The sequence below is a fragment of the Theropithecus gelada genome, chromosome 4, assembly GCF_003255815.1.
Source record: "Theropithecus gelada isolate Dixy chromosome 4, Tgel_1.0, whole genome shotgun sequence".
In the NCBI taxonomy this organism is placed as follows: Eukaryota; Metazoa; Chordata; class Mammalia; order Primates; family Cercopithecidae; genus Theropithecus; species Theropithecus gelada.
The window spans coordinates 41,088,806-41,113,059 of NC_037671.1; the positions used below are offsets into that span (position 1 = coordinate 41,088,806).

At 38.9% G+C, this 24,254-nt stretch overlaps 1 protein-coding gene and 1 pseudogene across 2 annotated transcripts in view; both read left to right on the forward strand.

The window, feature by feature from the left end:
• Positions 1-24,254, forward strand: part of DNAH8 (dynein axonemal heavy chain 8) — a 322,639-nt gene that overhangs the window by 39,574 nt on the left and 258,811 nt on the right. For both annotated transcript variants that reach the window (XM_025382614.1, XM_025382615.1), the window contains 6 exons: positions 1,773-1,880; positions 4,994-5,095; positions 13,979-14,125; positions 19,175-19,372; positions 21,824-21,900; positions 23,382-23,481. In XM_025382614.1, the coding sequence (XP_025238399.1) occupies positions 1,773-1,880; positions 4,994-5,095; positions 13,979-14,125; positions 19,175-19,372; positions 21,824-21,900; positions 23,382-23,481 (732 nt within the window). The remainder of the gene's footprint in view (positions 1-1,772; positions 1,881-4,993; positions 5,096-13,978; positions 14,126-19,174; positions 19,373-21,823; positions 21,901-23,381; positions 23,482-24,254) is intronic.
• On the forward strand, positions 5,968-7,747 carry LOC112622105 (annotated as a pseudogene).

A 24,254-nucleotide genomic window follows, 5' to 3' on the forward strand; every position in this document is an offset into this window, starting at 1 on the left:
TTAAAAGGAAATTTCCTTGAAGGCAGGGATGCCACTGGCTTTGTCTGTTCTTCCGTAGTGATTTGCATCATGGTTACAAGCAGGGTCTCAGAATCTCCACTAGGTAACTTGCAACTGCTGGATCTTAGGCAAGGGACTTAACTTCTCTACCTCTCTGTTTTCTCATTTGTAAAATGGAAACAGTGATAATGCTTTCTTTCACTCGTGTCCATGTGAAGAGACCACCAAACAGGCTTTGTGTGAGCAATAAAACTTTTTAATCACCTGGGTGCAGGTGGGCTGAGTCCGAAAAGAGAATCAGCAAAGGGAGATAGGGGTGGGGCCGTTTTATAAGATTTGGGTGGGTAGTGGAAAATTACAGTCAAAGGGGGTTGTTCTCCGGCGGGTAGGGCGGGGGTCACAAGGTGCTCAGTGGGGGAGATTTTGAGCCAGGATGAGCCAGGAGAAGGAATTTCACAAGGTAATGTCATCAGTTAAGGCAGGAACAGGACATTTTCACTTCTTTTGTGATTCTTCAGTTACTTCAGGCCATCTGGATGTATATACATGCAGGTCACAGGGCATATGATGGCTTAGCTTGGGCTCAGAGGCCTGACACTTTATTTTACAGATTCTAAGACATTTTTTCACATTTTAGTATCTCTGAACTTAGGACATACTTTAGTCAGTTAGGTTTTATGAATCATTGTGGTTGTGACTTGATACTACCTTAAATTATTAGTTCTGTCCTTGAGGGTGTTTTTTTTTTGTTTTGTTTTGTTTCTGATTTTGGTACCATTCGTATGAATTCAGACTGCAGTTGAGTACCTGTGCATACATTCTCAAAGAAGCTTGGTTTCTTTCCTCCTCCTGGTAGTATGTACATTTTGTTTCTCTCTTTTTCTCCATGGTTGGTTTATTTCATGCTTACCTTAACAGGGAGGGCCCACTGGTGGCCTAGTATTGTGTAGGAGTTAGATTCCTCATCTTGGGTGTCTTTTTTCTTTCTCAATAGCACAGAAAATAATGGTGCAGTCTTACAATCAGTGATGTTTTATATCTGATGTAATCAAACCTACCTTTCATGGTTGTTGTCAGCATATCTTAGGATAACATGCTAATGCTCTTAGCCTGGAATATAGTAAGCATTCAGTTTATGTTTGCGATTGTTTTATATCCTTGTTGTTCTTGTTCTGCTTTGCTCTATCTTGTTCTACTTGTTTTACTTGTTTGTGTTTATCTCTTCCACTCTGCTGTGAGCTACTCACGAATAGGTTTGGATTTCTTCCAGTATCTTCAGAGCCTAATGGCACTTGGTAGGATTGCTAAAAGGTGAACTGAGTTGCATAAAAGAAAGTGAATGCTAGTCTGATTTCTATTTTAGCTAGGTTTCTGACCATAAGAAAGTCACTTTACCCCTCAAGGTATCAGTTTCTTCACCTTTAAAAAGAGCAGAATGAACTATTAACCTTAAAATTGCTCTCACCTCTAAAATTTAATTTTAGATAAACTTTTAAGTGCAGATTTACAGAAAAGTTACAATGATAGCACAGAATTCTCTTTACCCAGTTTCTCCTGTTAACATCTTGTATTACCTTTGTTTGTCAAAACTAATGTCCTATTATCTGTTCCAGGGTCTAGTCTAGAATACTGCATTGCATTTAGTAAAATTTGACTTTAAGATAAAAATGCTGTACTATTTTGTGCATGTTTAGAGTTTTGAGTATTATAGAATATTGGTTATTAAAACTATATGCATATGATGGAATTCACTTAATTTGTTTCAATGTTAGGTTTCCATGGCACATGGAATACAAAATTTGATTAATGCCATCAGAATGATTCACGGTGTGTCAAGGTATTATAATACCTCAGAGAGAATGACCTCATTGTTTATCAAGGTAAGTTTCTATGGGAGGAAATTACATGTTATCCTGTGAAAAAGTTAGCAAATCTTTCCTTCCGAGCCCTAGGAAGGGAACTGGGAAGCCTGAGCGCCTCTCAGAGTTTTAGTACTTCCAGTGGGCAAGAAGAGAAAGGCGCTGACTGGACTCGGTTGTACTTAATTGAAGGGAGTAATTGGTACTTTTCTGTTTATCAGGTGTAAGCCCCAATACTTAAAGAAAATGTGCCTGGTGGCTTTTTAATTTATTCATTTCAAATAGTTTTGATTCTACCCAAGAGATAGTAGTGTGTTTACTATTAACAGTGCTTCTTTAGCTACTCCCATCACCACTATATTTTGTGTAAAATCTTCCTGTGTAGCACCACATGGTTAATTATTTAAAATAATTTGAAAAATTACTCAAGCAACACATGAGACCAGGCGTGGTGGCTCAGGCTGTAATCCCAGCGCTTTGGGAAGCCAAGGTGGGAGGATCGCTGGAGTTCATGAGTTTGAGACCAACCTGGGCAACATAGGGGGACCCTGGCTCTACAAAAAAAATGTTTTAAAGTTAGCTGGGCATGGTGGTGTGTGCCTGTAGTCCTGGCTATTCCAGAGGCTGACGCAGGAGGATCCCTTGAGCCTGGGAGTTCAAGAATGTGGTAAGCTGTGATCACACCATGGCACTCCAGCCTGGGCAAGAGAGTAAGACCCTGTCTCAAAAAACAAACAAACAAACAAAAGACCCAACAACAGGAAAAAAACCCCACATGAATAGAGTTTATTTCTAAATTATTCAAGCACAACTAAATATATAAAGTCACAGTCACATTTTAAGTTTTTTTAAAAAGCAAAGTATAGGTTTAATCACTATGTCCTAAATACGACAAGACTCTCGGAATCCTTCCTCTTTACCAGTCTCTCTCATTCTTGCCATATATGTCCCACATTGAGATCATTTTTAGTTCTGAGAAAGATTCTTTGCTTGGCTTCTGAATCTTCTGGTAGGCCCATCTGTGCACTTTCTAGTAAAATCTAGTTTGAGCAAAGAACCCTGCTAAGTCAGTTTAGCAAGAACCGCCCATTCTCGATATCTGATGACTCTAGATATCTGATCAGGTTTTCATTCTCCCCGACCCCCCAGGTGTTGTCAGATCACTTTGGCCTGTCTTCAGCAAGAATCCTGTTAGGTCAGTTTAGCCAAAATCCCCCTTACCTCTGATGTTTCCTCTTAATAATTTTCCACCCACTGACCCCCATCCTGCCCCTTGGCTGTACATTCCTGCTTGCCCACGCTGTGTTCAGAGTTGAGCGCAATCTCTCTTTCCCGCTGCAAGATCCCATTTCAGTGGTCCCTATACCTATCACAAGGGTCCTGAATAAAGTCTCTTGCTATGCAAGTATCACTGAATACTTTTTTTTAACAGTTCCATATTATTCTTAACATTTTTTTCAACATTGTGAATCAACAAGTATTCAGACTAAAATCCAAGTATTGCTAATTTATTGATCACCACTGTTTTGTGATTCCCACATCTTTTTCCTTCTTGGATTCATTATTTCTTTTGCTGAAAAAAGTTCTTTCAGAGAGGGTTTCAGGGTGGTGAGCTTCCTGGATTTCTACATGTCTGAGAATCACTTTCATTTTGTGTGATCACTCAGATGCTGGTGTGACTTGGATTTTAAATTCGACATCATTGTCTCCTGGGAAGTTGAAGATATTGCTCGATCATTGTCTAGTATTCAATATTGTTGATGAGAAGCTTGGTGCTAATCTGATTCTTGTTTCCTTTGTAGGTAACCGGTTTTATTCTCCCAGGAATCTTTTAGGATTTTTTCTTTATCTTTGAATTTCTAAAATGTCAAACTTTTTCTTTTACATTCATCTCATTCTACACTTGCTGAGTTGTCTCAATCCAAAGACTTTCATTTCTCTTTCTTTTTTTTTTTTTTATTTTGAGATGGAGTCTCGCTGTGTCACACAGGCTGGAGTGCGGTGGTGCGATCTTGGCTCACTGCAAGCTCTGCCTTCCGGGTTCATGCCATTCTCCTGCCTCAGCCTCCCAAGTAGCTGGGACTACAGGTGCTTGCCACCATGCCCGGCTAAGTTTTTGTATTTTTAGTAGAGACAGCGTTTCACTGTATTAGCCAGGATGGTCTCGATCTCCTGACCTCATGATCTGCCCGCCTCGGCCTCCCAAAGTGCAGGGATTACAGGCGTGGGCCACTGCACCTGGCCTCCTTTCTCTTTATTCCTGGGAAACAGTCCTCTTTTGCCTTGGATTATTCCTAGTTCACTGATATGGTTTGGATATTTGTCCCCTCCAAATCTCATGTTGAAATGTGATCCTCAGTGTTGGAGATGGAGCCTGGCAGGAAGTGTCTGGGTCATGGGAGTAGATCCCTCATGAATGGTTTGGTGCCCTCCCTGTGGTAATGAGTTCATGCAACAGCTGATTGTTTGAAAGATCCTGGCATCTCTCTCTTGCTTGCTCTCATACAAGGCCAGTTCCCACTTTGCTTTCGACCATGACTGTAAGCTTCCTGGGGCCGTCATCAGAAGCAGATGCCGGTGCTATGCTTCATGTACGGCCTACAGAGCTGTGGGCCAAATAAACCTCTTTTCTCTATAAATTACCCATTCTCAGGTGTTCCTTGATAGCAGTGTAAATGGACTAACACACCTACCCATTCAATTTATTCTCTCCTCTTGCATCTAACTTCCATTTCTCTTAATTTTTTTCTTCCGTCTTTGCCCTTTTCTGGCTCACTCATTTGCTCTTCATTTTTGTACCAATTGATGTTCAGTTCATCAGTAGAATTTCTTTTAAAATTCTGAGAATGAAAATTCCAATTTCAAGTTCTCTAGTTTTTTTTAATGTTATTATTATTATTTTTTTATTTTTAGAGACAGAGTCTCATTCTGTTTCCCGGGCTGGCCTTGAACTCCTGGGCTCAAGTGATCCACCCACCTTGGCCTCCCAAAGTTCTGGGATTACAGGCATGAGCCACTGCACTTGGCCCATAGGTTTACTCTTTATCATATTTTTGTGCTTGTGGTTTGAAATTTATATATAAATATTATTTCTCTTTTTACATATAATTATTTTGTACCTGTATTTATTTTAGGTAACAAATCAAATGGTAACAGCATGTAAAGCATATATTACTGATGGAGGATTAAACCATGTATGGGATCAGGAAACGCCAGTGGTACTAAAGAAAATTCAGGTTTGTAGGAGTACTTTTATTTTCATAAATTAAATCTTTTCCCATCCTGCCCAATTTTACTTTGTTTATTCACAAAATATGTTAACTGAAAAAACTTCCTGCAGAGTAGTGTTGAGAATATAAAAAGAATACAATTCTCATTATCTATTTCCCTTTATATTTAGTGCTTCTCTTAGGGTATAATTTAATTTTCATCTTCTCCATGGCTGCCTGTGTTAGACTCCTGTGTGCCATTTCATATGCTCTGGCCACTACATCTCATTCCAGCCCCTGTTGTAATTAAAATTTTTGCCTTTTTTTGCACTGATTAGGATTACCATGTATCCTTAAATAAACACGGTTGTAGTTGGCATCCTAATTTTGATCCTGGTTTAGAAGACAATGTTTCTAACATTTCCCCGATTTAGTTGGATGCTTTTGTAAGTTTTAAATATATCTTCGATCAGATGAGTTTAGTACCAAGATATATTTTTTAAAGTTATGAATGGGTTTTGAAAAATTGTCTTCTGTACATATTGATTGAGATGCTTATAGAATTTTGCTCCTCAGTCTGTTAATGTGATAGATGACATTTTTAGACTTTCTAAAACTGTCCTAACGTTTCTGGGATAAACTCAACTTGGTCATGGTGTAATTATCTTTTTAAAAGCCACTCAAGTTCAGTTTGCTACAGTTTTGTTTAGGATTTTAGGGAACTGTATTGGTGAGGGAGAGAGCCTATAATTTTCCTTTCTCATACTGACCTTGTCTGTGTTTTTGGCATTAATGTCTCAGAATGAACGGAGGGTGGGGGGAAGTATTCCTCCTTTTTCCATTTTCTGAAAAAGTTTGTATAAAATTAAAGTGACCTGCTTATTGAAAGTTTGAAAGAAATGGCCACAGGAAGAAGGCTCCTTCTGGAAGTGGTTATTGGTCATCTCTGTGTGCAGGTTCCCTGGTCTTCGTAGTGCCAAAGTGTGTGGCTTGAACAGGGAGGTCAAGTTTGAAAAGTAACGCAGTGCCCTCCACCCAGGATGGGAACCATTATTCCTGCAGGCCTGGTGCTGACTGCCATCCTGGCCAGGCCACTGCTATCACCCTTGCTCTGACCTCTGAACTGGAGGATAAGAAGAGGAAGAATTGCATTTAGTGTTTCTCATGCTGAAAACAGTGGATTCCAAGGACTGGAAGAATCAGGATCATTATGCAGGTCTTGGACTTAGCCATGTAAGATACAAAGCTACACAGAGACACATCAAAGCAGCTCATAAAGCAGTGGTTTTAAAACATCATGGAAAGCAGCCGGTGAACCAATAAAGGAAAGAGATAATGACTACTTCACTTGCATCACTAAAATTATAAAATGTATGACCCAGTGAAAAGAGGAGCATTTAACAGTGTAGATCATACATTTGGAAACTCAGTTCCTTCTAAAAGTGAAGCAAGGGACAGTTTCTTTGAAGTGTTTTTCCCACTATTCAAAAATAATTCCAGATGGTCAAAAAAAAGTTTTCTAAACCTAGTGTTATGAATCCATCATTTTATTCCTTCTGGTGTAGTTTTTATGCTTGGACAGAATTTTCTTATTTAAATACAGAAGGAAGAAAGCAGAATATTGTGACAAGAGAGGGATTGAAAAGAAGAACAGAGCAACAAGAGCACAAAGAAAGAAAGAAGAAATGAATTGAAAACATTAGTTGATAATACACATAGCTGTGATACAAGGATAAAAAAATTCAAGGAAGAGAAAGCCAGGGTCAGGCGCAGTGGCTCATGCCTGTGACTCCAGCACTTTGGGAGGCCGAGGAGGGTAGATCGCTTGAGCCCAGGAGCTCGAGACCAGCGTGGGCAACATGATGAAACCCTGTCTCTACAAAAAATTAGCCAGGGGTGTTGGTGCACACCTGTAATCCCAGCAACTTGGGAGGCCGAGGTGGGAGAATTGTTTGAGCCTGAGAGGCTGAGGCTGCAGTGAGGTGAGCCATGATCGTGCCACTGCACTCCAGCTTGGGTGACAGAGCAAGACTCTGTCTCAACATAAAAAAAAAAAAAAAGAGAGAGAAAGCCAAGAAAGAAGCAAGATTGAAGAAGCAAGAGGCTACAGAAAAGCAAAGACAAGCTGAATTAAAAGCTGCTTGAATAGCTAAGGAGGAAGAAGAGGAAGTTAAACAACAAGCATTGTTGGCAAAGAAGGGAAAAGATATCCAGAAAAGAGTCGTTAAAAGGAAAAGACAAACCTTCAAAATTCAAGGAAGACTGGAAATCACTTTTTCTGACAATAAGTGGAAAAGGTGGAAGAAGTGGGAAAACTTTGTGATAGGCTTCAACTAGCAAGTTTACAGCACTTCAGTGAAATACCTCATCTATAAAAATCTAGGAATGGCTGCTCTGGTAAAAACAGAAGAAATAAATGAGCCAATTAGAATGGAGAAAGAGGAAGGGGAGGCTTGTGTGTGTGACAAGCATCAAAGAATGCAGAGAAATCACCTGTCAAAGGTGGAAATGGCAGTAGAAATTGGTCAGAGGAGCATTGGTCTGCAGTTACTAATTAAAGCCACAGGCCCCTTTTCTGCATGAACTAACTCAATATGGGAAGTTATTACCAATTATATGAACACACATTGTTTTTTTGGAGTCAAGAGAACTTATTGGCAAAGAAAATTGAGCCTCTGAAAACTTGACCCTCTTAAAAAAAAAGATGACAAAAAAGGCTTTGGATAATTTTTAAAAGAACGTGGAGTAGTCTCTCAAGTACATGAAGTAGGCCTCCTTCAGATGCACCTGAAAGATGAGGAAAAATAGAGGGAGCAGTGCCTGGCAAGACAAAAGAGGACCTCAAGAAATGATATAAAGAAGTTGTTGAGGTGGTAAAAGCGATGAAATGCCCAGGAACAACTGCTGAATGCAAATGGAGCCGAGAAATGACTTATGGACAGTCTTTGTTGTGTATGCATTTAAAAAATAAAACTGATAATTGGAGATGCAGAGCACCTTTTCAAATGCCTGCTGGCTATTTGTATGTTTCCTCTTGAGAAATGTCTTTTCAGGTCCTCTGCCCATTTTTTAAATATTTTTTTTTGAGATGGAGTCTCACTCTGTCACCCAGGCTGGAGTGCAGTGGCACGATCTCGGCTCACTGCAACCTCCACCTCCCAGGTTCAAGCGATTCTCCTGTCTCAGCCTCCTGAGTAGATGGGATTACAGATGCCTGCCACCACGCCCAGTTAAGTTTTGTATTTTTAGTAGAGACAGGGTTTCACCATGTTGGCCAGGCTGGTCTTGAACTCCTGACCTCAAGTGATCCTCCTGCCTGAGTCTCCCAAAGTGTTGGGATCACAGGTGTGAGACACCATGCCTGGCCTCATTTGTTCATTTTAAAATCAGATTATTTATTTTCTTCCTATTGAGTTATTTGAGTTCCTTATATATTTTGGGAATAAACCTCTTATTAGATATATGGTTTGCAAATACTGTCTTCCAATCTGTAGGTTGTGTCTTCACTCTGTTTTCTTTTCTGTGCAAAAGCTTTATAGTTTGATACAATCTCATTTGTTATTTTTGCCTTTGTTTCCTGTACGTTTGGGGTCACATCCAAAAAATCAATGCCAAGTAGCTTTTCCCGACATTTTCTTCTAGTAATTTTAGAGTTTCAGGTCTTATCTTTACATTTTTTGTCAACTTTAGGTTGACTTTTGTATGTCATGTGAAACAATGGTTCAATTTTATTATTTTGCTTGTGGATATCCAGTTTTCCCAAGACCATTTATTGAAGAGACTGCCCTTTCCTCATTGTGCGTTCTTGGAACCTTTGTCAAAGATCAGTTGACCATAATGCATGGATTTATTTCTGGGTTCTCTATTCTGTTTCATTGGTCTATGTATCTGTTTTTATGTCAGTACCATGCTGTTTTGATTACTATAGCTTGGTAGTATATACAAATATACTACGGTATAAAATCAGGCAGTGTGATGCCTCCAGCTTTGCCAATTAAAAACCACAATGAAGTATCATCTCACACCTGTTAGAATGCCTACTACAGAAAAAGACAAATGATAACAAGTGTTGGTAGGAATGTAAATTAGTGTAGTCATTATGATACATAGTATAGAGGTTCCCCCCAATATTAAAAATAGAACTACCATATGATCCAGCAATCTCATTTCTGGGTAAATATTTAAAGGAAATGATATAACTGTCTCAAAGAGATATCTGCATTCTTATATTCATTGCAACATTATTCACAATAGCCAAGATATGGAAACAACCTAAGTGCCTGTTGGCAGATGAATGGGTAAAGAAAACGTGGTATATAGGGTATGTATGTATATATGTATGCGTTTGTATGTGTGTGTGTATGGATACATATATATAATGGAATATTATTCAGTCTTTACAAAGAAGGAAATATTGTCATTTTTGACAACACGGCTGAATTTTATTTCATTATGCTAAGTGAAATAAGCCAGACACAGAAAGACAAATACTACCTTTTTTCATCTATATGTGGAATCTAAAAAAGTCAAGCTCTTAGAAGCGGAGAGCAGAATGGTGGTTACCAGGGGCTGGAGAGGGATGGCACAATGACGAGATATTGGTGAAAGGGTACAAATTTTCAGTTTTGCAGGATGAATAAATTCTGGAGATCTAATGTACTGTATGATGACTATAGTTCACAATACCATTTTGTTTTTGTTTTTTGAGACAAGGTCTAGCTCTATTGCTCAGGCTGGAGTGCTCTGGTGCCATCTCAGCTCAGTGCAACCTCCGCCTTCTGGGCTCAAGCCATCCTCCCATCTCAGCCTCCCTAGTAGCTGGGACTACAGGCATGCACCATGTATTGCATACTTGACATTTGCTAAGAAAGGAGGTCACACCCCTGACCCCGAAAAGTAACTCACACCCCCCACCCCAAAAAGTAACTATGTGAGGTGAGGATATGCTAATTAGCTTGATTTTGGTAAACATTTCACAATGTATACATCTTTTAAAACATCATGTTGTGTACCTTAAATATATACAATTTTTGTTTGTCAATTATTCCTCAATAAAACTGGAAAAAAAATAAAACTGGAAATACTGAACAAAAAAGCAAGTCTGATAGAACTCATCTGTTAAGCATTTTCTTTGTGAAAAGATTTTTAATTTCCTGCTTCTCTTGTATAATTAAAAATTTTTAATTATGATAAAAATAACATAAAATTTACTATTTTAACCATACAATTGAGTGGCATTAACTATATTCACAGTGTTTTGCAACCATCACTGCTGTCCATTTCAGAACTTTTTCATCATTCTAAACTGAAACTCTGTAGTCATTAAATAATTCCCCAAACTCAGGCTGGGCACCGTGGCTCACGCCTGTAATCCCAGCACTTTGGGAGGCTGAGGCAGGCGGATCACCTGAGGTTAGGAGTTCGAGACCAGCCTGGCCAACATGATAAAACCCTGTCTCTACTAAAAATACAAAAATTAGCCAGGCATGGTGGCAGGCTCCTGTAGTCCCAGCTACTCAGGAGGCTGAGGCAGGAGAATCACTTGAACCCTGGAGTTGGAGGTTGCATTGAGCTGAGATGGTACCATTGCACTCCGGCCTGGGCAACAAGAGCAAAACTCCCTCTCAGAAAATAAATAAATAAATAAATAAATTCCCCAAACTCTCTGCCCTGGCCCCTAGTAACTTGTTTTGACTGACTGTCTGTATGAATTTGCCTATTCTAGGTACCTCAAATAAGTAGATTTAAACAATATTTGTTTTTCTGTGTCTGGTTTATTTCACTTAGTGTAATATTTTCATCTATGTTCTAGTATGTATCAGAATTTCATTCCCTTTCATGGCTGAGTAATATATTCCATAGTATGTATAGCCCATATATTTTTATCTATTCCTCTGCTGATGCACATTTGATTTGTTACTACCTTTTGGCTCTTGTGAATTATGTGGCTATGAACATTGGTGTGTATCTGTTTGAGCCCCTGCTATCAGTTCTGCTGGGTGTATTCCTAGAAGGGAAATTGTTGGGTCATATAGTAATTCTAAGTGTAACTTTTAGAGTTCCTGCTAAACAGTTTTCCACAGTGGCTACACCATTTTACATTTCCACCAGCAATGCAGGAGGGTTCCAATTTCTTCATTTCCTTGCCAACACTTTTTATTTTCTATTATTTTGATAAGAGCCATTCTAATGTGTATGGAGTGAAGTGACATCTCATTGTGGTTTTGATTTGCTTTCCCTAGTGGCTAGTGATGGCTGAGCATCTTTTCATATGCTTAGTGGCCCTTCATACATCTTTTTAGAAATATTTACTCAGGCCCTTTATCCATTTTTGAATTGGGTTGTTTGGTTTTTTTTGGTGGTGATTGTTGAGTTGTAGGATTTCTTTATATATTCTGGATATTAATTCCTTATCATATATATGCTTTGCAAATATATTATTGCTTATTTATTTATTTTACTTGTTCATTTTGAGACAAAACCTCACTCTGTCACCCAGGCTGGAGTGCAATAGCATGATCAAGCTCACTGCATCCTTGACCTCCTGGGCTCAAGGGATCCTCCCACCTTTGCCTCCTAAGTAGCTGGGACCACGGGTGCATGCCATCACACCCGAGTAATGTTTTTATTATTGTAGAGACAAGGTTTTGCTGTATTTCTCGGGTGGTCCCAAACTCCTGAGCTTAAGCAATCATCCTGCCTTTGCCTCCCAAAATGGTGGGATTACAGGCATGAGCCACCACACCTGGCCTGTTTATTAAAAAAACTATTTGACTATACTTTCTATTTCTTTTCGAGTTAGTTTTAGTAAGTTGATATTCTTGGGGAATTTCCCCAAATTGTCTAAAATTTGTAATTTATTGAGTTAATGTTGATAATATTCTCTTACTATTCTTTGTCTTACTATATAAGATGTCCCCTTATTTGCTAATATTCTTTATCTTCTTTCTGTTTTCCTAATCATTCTTGCTCCCCTCATTCCCAGATTCAAAACAACTTATCATCTTCCTAGGAGTTTCTCATTTCTGTTGTTTTTATTATTACTTGCAGGATTCCATGTTTTCATCTAGAGTTTCTCTGACGTTATTTTTGGGAATAGGAGTCAGAAATTACTCCCCCCAAGTTTGCCAATTGGCAGGAACCATAACTCTTTACATAGAATTTAGCAATGTAGTCTCATTATTCTTTTAAGATCCTTAAGATTACTAGCCATTTACTGACTGAATTAGAAATGGGAACTTGGTTTTCTTAATTCTAGTTCAATGTTTCCATCACATCTGAAATGTTTTTAGAAAACTTTCAGTGTATACTTTTTAGGAATAGTTTTTATATGAGTTGGAGGAAACAATGAGAATTGTTACTCAGAATCTTATCTGAGAACTGTTACTCAGAGCCAACTCATTAAAAAAAATTTTTTTAGGCTGGGTGCGGTGGCTCAAGCCTGTAATCCCAGCACTTTGGGAGGCCAAGACGGGCAGATCACGAGTTCAGGAGGTCGAGACCATCCTGGCTAACCCGGTGAAACCCCGTCTCTGCTAAAAAATACAAAAAACTAGCCGGGCGAGGTGGCGGGCGCCTGTAGTCCTAGCTACTCAGGAGACTGAGGCAGGAGAATGGCGTAAACCCGGGAGGGGGAGCTTGCAGTGAGCTGAGATCTGGCCACTGCACTCCAGCCTGGGTGACAGAGCGAGACTCCGTCTCAAAAAAAAAAAAAAAAAAATTTTTTTTAAATTATACTTTAAGTTCTGGGATACATGTGCAGAACGTGCAGGTTTGTGTACATACGTATTCACATGCCCTGGTGGTTTGCTGCACCCGCCAACCTGTCATCTACATTGGGTATTTTTCCTAATGCTATCCCTCCCTTAGCCCCCTAAAGCCAACTCGTTTTTGTTGAATGAGTGAAAAATAATCAGATACCTCAACGAGAGCAATGAGAATTGTTTTGGAGATTGTGATGGAGGAAAGAATGAGACCAATTATTCTCAAATCTGAATATTTATAGGAATCACTATAGGAGAACTAGTTAAAAATGTAGATTTCTGAGTCTCACTTGCAGAAATTCTGATTTAGTGGCTTCAGTGGGCAGAATAACGGTCCCCAAAGATGTCTGTGTGCTTATCCTCAGAACGTATCCATAGGTTATGTTACATATGGCAAGGGGTAATTAAGGTTGCAGATGGAATTAAAGTGCTGATCAGCTGATATGGAGATTACCGAAGTGAGCCCAATGTTTAAGGGTTCTTATATGGGCGAGAGGAGGCAGAAGAGTCAGAATCTGAGAAATGGCGTTATGATAAAGATTTGGCTGGCTATTGATGGTTTCAAAAAAGTTTAACATTTAAAAAAAGATTTGGTGTTTAGGAAATGTTAGCTTGACATGATAGTTAATTCCTACTGTACCCAGCAACCATATTCTCTTTTTTATTTCTATTACATTCACAAACCAGACCAGTGTATCTGTAGTCAAATAATTAGGATTTCAGCAATGTACTCATCAAAGACTTTATGACCTTCTTTTGGAAAAATGATTGTCAGATGATAGCTTTGTATGACAGAAACTTCATATTTTATATACCTGTGCATAAAGAATGCTCATTCTAAGATGGATGCGAACTGAATAGAGATATCTTGATAGATAATTTCTGGACCTCTTGGGAGTTCTAATTAGTCATGAAATGTAAAAACAAATAGTATGTGGTGTGCTTTGATGTAGGATAAGAGTTAAAGGAAAACAGTGAGGATGAAGAAAAGTGAGGTTGAAATGAGGATGAAAATATGGTATAAATAAAAAAACTATACAGATTTTCACAGTTTGATCAGTTCTGTGTGAGGGTACAGTTTTTGAATTTCCGATTCCTGAACAAATGTCTCGCTTTCTTTTCCCCGTTTCTTTTACTTTTCTCGTAGGACTGCATTTTTCTCTTCAAGGAATATCAGACATCTTTTCATAAAACAAGGAAACAGATTTTAGAATCCTCAGGGGAAAAATCTTTTGAGGTTTCAGAAATGTATATATTTGGAAAATTTGAAGCTTTTTGCAAACGACTGGAGAAGGTAAGCATTATGCAGTCATCATACCCCACTCCACACCACACCTTTTTGGTGATTTTGTACTTTATGTAGTGCCATTGAGAATTATTGTTCCTGATCTCTTGTCTCACTGTTGTTATGACTCATCTAATGTTACTCACAGGTCCCTGCATTTTATTATAACTTATTTTTTCATTCCTGGTTACTGCCTTCTGCCAGTAACACAAGCGCTATGGTCAACTTCCACATCTCTCAAGACCTCAATTTACCTCTGCCTGTGGAACTTCAACTTAAAAGGCTCTGCTCTTAACAATTATATTAGGCTGAAAAAAAGTGTGAGGTGAAATACCTGCAAAGCCTGGTAGTAGTCAGTAGTTGTGGAATCTCTGGATGTGTAAGCATGTCATCTTTCTGAGCCAGTGTATATGGTGTATACATAAACATTGTGTGGGTGATATCTTTGCTGGACAGACATAGGTTTGATTCATTTATTAGGACTGGTTGGGAAGGAGTGACATTATTTCGGGGGATATAGGCCAGCCCATATCAGCGACTTCTTGGAGTCATCCTTTGAAAAGTATGTAAAGATCTCATTTAGGTATTCTTCCCCCAACTTCGCTAGTTCCCTGGATCCTGCTAGTATTTAGAATCTTGTTCATCATTTGTTGGAAAGTAATGCGGGACATTACGTAGGTTGAAGACCTAGACATGTTTGGAAGCCTATTTTTATTAGTAACTTCCTGATCAAGCCAGGACAGGAAAGTATGAGCAATGAACAGAACCAAGTTGCTGAGTGGGATCCTTCATACATACTTCTTTGATGCTGTTTTTTTAAATTTGTTTCTTTAACAGCTTTATTGAGACGTAATTAATATACTATACTATCTACCCCCTTAAACTGTACAAGTCAGTGTTTTCTAGGATATTCACAGGGCTGTGCAGTCATTACCACAATCTAATTTTAGAACATTTTCACTCCCACTAAAAGAAACCTTGTGTCCATTGTCAGTCATACCCCATTCTCTCCTCTCCCCAGTTTTAAGCAACCACTGATCTGCTGTCTCTATAGATGTACCTATTCTGGACATTTTGTATAAGTGGAATCATACAATATGTGGTCTTTTGTGGCTACTTTCACTAGCATAATGTTTTCAAAGCTCATCTATATTATACTTTTTTTTTTTTTTTTTTTGGACAGAGTCTCGCTGTGTCGCCCAGGCTGGAGTTTGCAGTGGCGCGATCTCTGCTCACTGCAAGCTCTGCCTCCTGGGTTCACGCCATTCTCCTGCCTCAGCCTCCCGAGTAGCTGGGACTACAGGCGCTTGCCACAGCGCCTGGCTAATTTTTTGTATTATACCATTTTTCAGAACTTCATTCCATTCATCATTGAAGAATATTCCATTGTACGGATAATATCACAGTTTATTTTTCTACTCATCAGTTTATGGACATTACGATTATTTCCTCTTTTTGGCTATTATGAATAATATTGCTATGAACATTTGTGTACAAGAGTTTGTATAGTCATGTGTTGTCATTTTTCTTGGGTATATGTGCAGAAGCAGAATTGCTAGGTCATATGGCAATCCATGTTTAACTTTTTGTTGATAATCCCAACTAACTAGCAAAGTATGAGGTTTATGATTTCTTCACATCCTTGCCAACACTTGTTATTACCTGTGCTTTTGAATTTAGCCATTCTACTGGGTATGAAGTGGTATCTCATTGAGGTTTTGATTTGCACTTCCCTGATCGCTAATGAGGTGGAGCATCTTTTCATGTGCTTTTGTCCATTTGTATATCTTCTTTGAAAAAACATCTATTCAAATCTTTGCATATATTTAACTGAGTTATTTGTCTTTTTTTGTTGAGTTGTAGGAGTTCTTTATATATGCTGGGTATAACTTCCTTATCGGATATATGATTTACAAGTATTTTCTCTTATTTTTGGGTTATCTTTTCACTTTCTTGATGGTGTCCTTTGAAGTACGATAGTTTTTAATTTTAATGAAGTTCAATGTATCACATTTTTCTTTTGTTTTCCTTGTGTTTTTGATGTCATATCTAAGGAACTGTTGTATGGGGCTGTTTTATGCATAATAGATTTTAAAAAACATTTTATTTTTATTTATTAAATTAAAAAAATTGAGATGGGGTCCTGTTGTTTTACTCAGGCTGGAGTGCAGTGGCGTGATCATAGCTCACTTGGCTTTGAACTCCTCGGCCTCCTGAGTAGCTGGGACTACAGGCATGTACAATCATGCCTAGCTAATTAATTTTGTGTGTGTGTGTGTGGAGATGGGGTCTTGCTATGTTGATGAGCTGGTTTTGAACTCCTGGCCTCAAGCAGTCCTCCTTTCTCAGCCTTCCAAAGTGCGGAATTATAGGCATGAGCCACTGTGCTCAGCCAATAGGGATTTTTTGGGGGCAAATATTCAATTAGGCTACTAGTACAAGTCAAATTAATACACAGGTCTCACTGGTTAGGACAAAGATGCTTAATGTTCTGACTCCACTAGAGCATAAACCTGGAGGTGGGTCTCGGTTACCCTTATTTTCCAGGAGCCAGAACCCTTGCCAACCTGGGTGCCGTTTTGAAATTGGTAGTTTCAGGACTCAAGCTTATTAGTGGTAAAGATGTTTGGGGGTGGGTCTAATGCTGATAGAATGGTCATCCATCTGTGAAATAGCAGCCCAGGAATTCCTCTGACGCTAGAGGAAGTGGTCTGTAATGACCAGCTGCATCAGCTGCACCCACTCTGGTCTCTGGAGAAGCCATGCCTCTGGTTTGAAGAATACAACTTCAAGCCACAAGTGCTCAGCAACCAGAGCTGAGGTAGCACCCCCTAGAGGCCTTACCTGAAATGCATCCTGATTGCTAGGTTGTCCCAACTCGCTTGTACTAAGAACCCCTTGACAGACTGGCATCTTTCCCATTGGATAATTGGTGGATATCGGTGTCCACTCTCAAAGGTGGGGCTGTCAAACTTAACCCTGAAGTGTGTCCAGGATTTTACATAATCCACAAGAGATGGTTACCGAGCTGCCTAGGTGGGCTTCCTCTGATGAATGGGGTATGGAAGGGGCCACTGTTTGACTACCCTTGTGAACTCTTACATAGATGAAGAGGAGAGCCAGAAGGGTGCACTAAGAGCCTATTAGGGAAAGCTGAGATTTGAAGTCAGAATGACCAAGTGACAAAGTCAAAGGGCAGACAAGACTGAGGTTGGGGTTGGAGAGCTGAGATTTCAGAGTTAGACAGATATGTTGGGGCCCTTCAAGGAGTAAGTAAAGAAGGCTCTAGTATGTCAGTGTTAGGATGTCTGAAACACACATTTTTATGACAGGTATAGACTTGATGGTGCATTGAGTCCTAAATAGCCAGAATGAAATGTGTGCAATAGTCTTTGCTTCTTCCTCTTCCTGCCATGTAAATTTTGGTGAATATTGGTGTTTCCCAGAGCTCTATCTTCAGTTTTGTTTTCTTCTCACCCTGAACATTTGTGGGAGAGAAGAGAAAAGGTGGAGAGCTGGTATTGCTGGGGGAGATTTGAGGATCTGGAGCTAGTACGTGAGGTAGGGTCTCCACTCATGGTGACGCTGAGATGAGGGAATCACAGCAAGTTGAGAACTGGAAAGGGTGCAAGGTTGGTGAGCCGGAGGAAAGACTATATATTGGTGGTGAGTACTGAGTGATTGAACATTGATAGAGAGATGTTGAAAAAGCCAGGGCCAGGACAAATTAGCAGGAGCATGGTCTTGGTTGATTCCCACAGCTGACTTTACGTTGCTCTGTGTGGTATGGGGACAGAGGGTCCACTGGCTAAGTTTGAAGGGCAAGCATGGGATTGACCACCGTGTCTGCCTCAGATGACCCCTCATCCAACCAATCAACAAAATAGAGGACATGTTAGTGACAGGAATTTTGTCCCGGTCTCTGGCTGTTGGAGCCAGGTGGTAGAGTAATGAGGTAAGGGTACAGGAAACAGTCTTAGCAGGTTAGAATAACAGAGCAAGCCAGTAGTAGTTTGCTTTTTGCTCTTTAAAGTAGTTGAGTGGAGCACATGTGTTAGGAGGAGACTCAGATAGTTCCTGTGTTTATATAGAGCATGCGCAACATGCTGTAAATCCCAGTGGCTTGTATTTCCTCCACATTTGCAGTGGCTTCTAGGATGATAATAGTTTTTGGAAGTGTATGAAAATAGTGGAGTAAGAGCAACAGTTGCTTTGAAAATAGTCCTTCTGGGTGACCATACATGGGGATTCATGTGAATTCTGCTGGCTGTGTAGGAGGATCAGTGGTGTTGTCTTTATGGTGTGTGTGGTATTTGGAAGATTCTTTGAAAACAGGTTTATTTCCTTTCTGGCCATTGGACAAAGGGGCCAGCCCTGGAGAGCATTCAGCATTGTTCTCTAAAGCAGAAGTCAAAATGGGGAAGAGTAAGGAGTAGCCTGTGGACATGAGTTTTTTGTTTGTTTGTTTTGGTGAAGTAGGTGGTGTTAGGTTGGGACAAAGGCAGCCATTTCTGAAATAAAGTCCATTGTGAGGGTTTCCCAGGTCTCATCATGGGTCAGGAATGATTGCTGCTATTATTCAGGCTTCTTGGACCAGTCTTTTACCTGAACGCAGGTGTCAAAGAGGGAACACAGGTGGATATGTGCCAATGTTAGTTGTCAGAACTACAGTTAGGGCCAAAAAGCAGGGTAGAGCTTCTGAGTCCAGTAATCCAGTGAAATGATTTTCAGAAAATCCTCAAGAGACCGCAGGATGAAGCTATTTAGTCAAGTTCCCCGCCAACCTTGAAAGAAAAGGTGATTGATTAAACTCTGAAAAAGATTGTGAACTCTCTCTGGATATGATATAACATCTTCTGTCTTAGTCTAGGAAGTAAGAATGACGGATGACAGAGATTTGTCTTCTGTTTTATCTCCTCTGGTTGGTTTTAGCTAAATTATTCTAGGTTCTGTTTAATGGTTTGTGTTTTATATCAGTGATTCATCATTAAGAGCTTATTTTAGGAAAGTTGCCTACTATCTCATTTGAAAAAACAAAATAACATTTCTCTTTTTAAGATTACAGAAATGATAACTGTTGTGCAAACATATTCAACCTTGAGTAATTCTACGATAGAAGGAATAGATATTATGGCAATAAAATTCAGAAATATATACCAAGGGGTTAAGAAAAAGCAATATGACATTCTGGATCCAAGAAGGACAGAGTTTGACACAGATTTCTTAGAATTCATGACAAAAATCAATAGTTTAGAGGTAAGTAATTATACCTTATTTTTACTTAGTAAGGCTGAAAAGTAGTCGATAGTACTATCCAGTACTTTTTGTAAATATTCACATATGGTGTTTCTATATTTATGATTTATTTTAAGTTCCTCTTTCATATTGATCAAACATATTTGCAGTATAACTTTTAAACTACTCCATTAAAGGTTTTGTTTTTTTAATGAATAATGAGCATATTCAATAAAAGACATCAGAGAATAACTAGAAGCCCAAAGGGCTTTTATAGATAGGATTCTTTTTTTTTTGAGATGGAGTCTTACTCTGTCACCCAAGCTGGAGTATAGTGGAGTGATCTCGGCTCACTGCAACCTCCACCTCCTAAGTTCAAGTGATTCTCCTGCCTCAGCCTCCTGAGTAGCTGAGATTATAGGCACGTGCCACCACGCCCAGTTAATTTTTGTATTTTTAGTACAGACAGGATTTCGCCATATTGGCCAGGCAGGTCTTGAACTCCTGACCTCAGGTGATTCACCCACCTCAGCCTCCCAAAGTGCTGGGATTACAGGTATGAGCCACTGCACCTGGTCTCATTTTTAATTTACATTAAAATTTGTATTTGATTCTTGTGCTAAGGAGCCAATATTATTTTTCCAGCTCAAGAGAGAATTTGTAAACGTTATTCTTTAAAAGTGTGATCAGATTTGAGAACAGATTAGGAAGATGGATCACTCTCCCTGTGGCCTTATGCTTTATGCCTCCATTCTCTCTGCTGCTATAGAGGGCAGCTCTGAAGAGGCGTTCATATCCTGTGTGTCATAGATTAAGGGACACCAGATGGATGACAGGTAGTCAGAAAGTATGTCAGATGAGACTGTAAGATGTTTTTCTCTCACCTTTTGGGCTATATGACCTCAGTTACTCTCTCCTGTTAACTGAAACTACTGTTAACCTACGTTTAGCCCAAAGGAATGTCTCCTCTTGCTGCAGAATTTCCTGGAGACACAAGCAGGGATAAGAATACACTTTGTACACTTTTTGAGTCTGACATCCTTGCCATGAAAGTGAGAAAAATCAGATGTTTTCCTCATGTATTTAGAAAATTCTTTAAAAACTACATTACATGTAACCTGGGCAATATAAATACATAAGAAAGATCCTAAAATTCTACCACTCTAACGATAACACGTTTTGTTTTCGGCATAGATTTCCTTTCAGTTTTTGAAAGTTAGACTCTTTGATGCTAAGATATATTATATTTTAATTATTACTTTTAGTGTTTGGCTGGTTAGGTAGGGTGGAGTTTGCTTCCAAAATGCTTCGAAAGTTAAATCTTTATGGCAATGGGAAGTTTTGAAAAACTTGTTATCTCTTAAATTATTTTTATGATTTGATTTATTGAGAAAGATCATATGTTATAAAGGCTTTATTGTGGTCTTAGATTCAACTTTTAGCTTTCAGTAAATTTAGAACAATATTAACCTTTTAATAGTTAAATAATTTACTTGAGGCATCAGTGTTTTAATTTTTCTTCCTTTTCCAATGTTTGATTCATGGGTGTGGTATATATTAATAGACCATACCAATATGATCCGTACATACAAACGATTTGCAAAGAATGGTTCAGTTCCATCTTTTGGGTACCGGGAGTTTGGAGTTCACTGTTAGGGGTGGTGGGAATATTTATTTATTTATTTATTTTTATTTTTATATAGACGGGTTCTTGCTATGTTGCCCAGGCTGGTCTTCAACTCCTGGCCTCAAGCAATTCTCCCATCTCCCCCTACAAAAGTGCTAAGATTACAGGCATGAGCCACCACTCTGGGCCAATGGTGGGACTCTTGAAAGAACATTTTCTACTTCTTGTACTTCCTTAGCAGTAGCAAAGAGGTTTCTGAGAGCAGCAATGTCAGAAAATGACATCTGCTGACCCCTGGTGTCTATAGCGTCATTACACTGTTCTACCTAAAGTTCTATATATCCCAAAGAAAAATGCTTGTAAGGCATCTTCACTCCTTTTGTAAATTCTCTAGATCAGAAATATCCGATTGGTAATAACCTGCAAAGGCAAACCACATGTCACTTTAATTTTTCTAGTAGTCACATGAATAAAAGTAAAAAGAAGCAGGTGAAATTAATTTTAATACTCTATTCAACCCAATGTGTTAAATGTTTTAAGAGGTCATTAATATAAAATTATTAATGAGATATATTGTATTCTCCTTTTTGTACTAAGTCTTTGAAATCTGGCATGTATTTTACATTTACAGACATCTTGCTTCTACGTAGTGACATTTCAAGTGCTCAGTAGCCACATGTGGCCAAAGTTCATCATACTGGACGATGCAGTTCTTGATACTTAGATGGTAGACGTGTTTGAGGCTTGAGGCTATCTTAATTCTGTAGGAAAGGCATTAACTGTTGTTAAACAAAACCAATCTCTTTAACACCAAAAATCATTTAAATATTAATATTTTATTTTAGGTACAAATACAAGCATTTATGAACAGTAGTTTTGGGAAAATCTTATCTTCTCAGCAGGCTCTTCAGCTACTTCAAAGGTATTCGTAACACTTTAAGCAGTGTAGTTTCTAGGGGGGATAACTTTAAATCTGAAAATACAATTTCAAATTAAAATGTTGTTGAAAATTTCTCCTACATAAACCTTAAAACTTACAAACATAAACCTTTCAATTACCACTAAATAGACTGGTAAAAATTTGAAGTAAAGAATGATATGTTCTAATTGCATTTTTTTGGTAGCAGAAAGTCTTTCAACAAGAAAATGAAATTATTTCTCATGTTTCCCTTCCCTGCCCCCAGCCATGTAATATGTTGGGGGTTGATTTTATAGGTATTGTTGGAAAGGGAACAAATAATGTTTACTGCTACACACTGAAAGAATTTCTGAAAGTGAGATTATCTAAGAGTAATAGATTCCAAAACTTTCCGTTTTCCCTCCTGAGGGCTCCTACACCTTAAAAAAGAATTGTGTATACTTAAAACGTACAACGTGATATTTTTATATATGTAGTGAAATGGTTACTACAGCCAAGCCAAATAACATATTCATCATCTCACCGAGTTATCTGCCCCCCACATTTTTTTTGTGGTATGAGCAGCTGAAATCTTCTCTCCTTTAGCTTCCTTTCCCTCCATCCTAAGAGCACTACTCTCTCAAAGGGCGGGGAATCCCAAATTAGAGGACTGAGTGGGACTAGAAGCCTTTCCCTTTCAGCACAGAGAGGGCTCAAGACCTGTGTCAGGAGTGCTTGTGGAACTCTTCCCTGAGAGCCAGCGGATCTAGGGTTGGGTCTGGCTTTGCGTAGTACCACGGCTGTAATGATGGAGACCTGGTGAGACCATTGTAAAAAAAGTCAAAGCAGAAATAACATGATTTTGACATGTGACAGTACTGCACAGATGGCAGGTACCATTTTCTTGGCGACTTCTGTCTCTGTCTCTCTCTCTGTCTCTTTCCGTCTCTGTCTCTCTCTTTTTACCTGTAGTATGCTGGTGTCAATTCATTTTATTACCAGAATGTTGTAGTTTTTAGTATTTCCTGTGTGTCATTCAGTCTCTGAATGGAAGTGACATTTAGCTGACAAAGTTGTTTTATGATTATGGTTATATGGAATTACATGGAATTAACACTGGCAGAAGGTGAGTCAATGTGTTCTCTTCCATCTTTGCTAAACCATTTCCTCACTCATCGTGTAATCCATTTGTCATTTTCTCTTATCTTACTTGAATCCCCAGACTTGTCTAGGTCTCTCTTAGTTATAGGCATTTCTGACCCGTTTGTAATTTAAATAATTATTTTTGTTACTCTTGACAGATGTCTGTCTTTTCCATAAGATAATTGTAGGTTCCAGGAGAGCTAGGACTGTACCTCCTATCTTGTTCATTGCTTTATCCTAGGACAATGAATGAGGGCTGGTATGAATATCTGTCAAATGAATGAATGGATATTTACTATGACAGCAGTTCTTAAGTATATTTCTCATTTAGTTTTTAATTATTCAGCTTCAATTGCTTTTAGATTTCAGAAGCTGAACATTCCCTGTCTTCGATCAGAAATAAACCATACAATTGAGCGTATTCTTCAGTACTATGTGGCTGAACTCGATGCTACTAAGAAGGCAAGTGGCATGTTTACAAATAAAACGGTACATTAGCACAAAAAGAAAAAAAATCTGAAAATATTTGCCATCATTGCCTCATGCCAAGCTTTTCAGAGTGATTCTTTCAATGCTAAGGAGCATTGACGCTCCCTTCTGGGTGGGAAGGTGCTTGACAGTGTATATTGCTGGACAGCCAGATTTACACCTCTTTGCTGTGAACTGTCTTGCCAGTTATCCCACCATCATTTATTGAATAAGATGTCCTTTCCTCATTGCTTGTTTTTGTCATTACTGAGTATGTACCCAAAGGAATATAAATCGTTCTGTCATAAAGACACACACACGCATATGTTCCTTGCAGCACTGTTCACAATAGCAGAGACACGGAATCAACCCAAATGCCCATCAGTGGTAGACTAGATAAAGAAAAGGTGGTAGATAAGAAAGAATGAGATCATGTCCTTTGCAGGAATATGGATGAATCTAGAGGCTATTATCCTAAGCCAACTAGAGCAGGAACAGAAAACCAGATACCACATGTTCTCACTTATAAGTGGGAGCTAAACACTGAGTACACATGGACACAAAGAAGGGAACAGTAGACATTGGGGCCTACTGGAGGGTGGGAGAAGGGAGAGGATCAGAAAAAGTAACTAATGGACACTAAGTTTAACACCTGGGTGATGAAAAAATCTGTACAACTAATCCCCATGACACGAGTTTGCCTATATAACAAACAAACAGGTAACCCTGAACTTAAAAATAAAAGTTAAAAAAACTATCTTATTGCG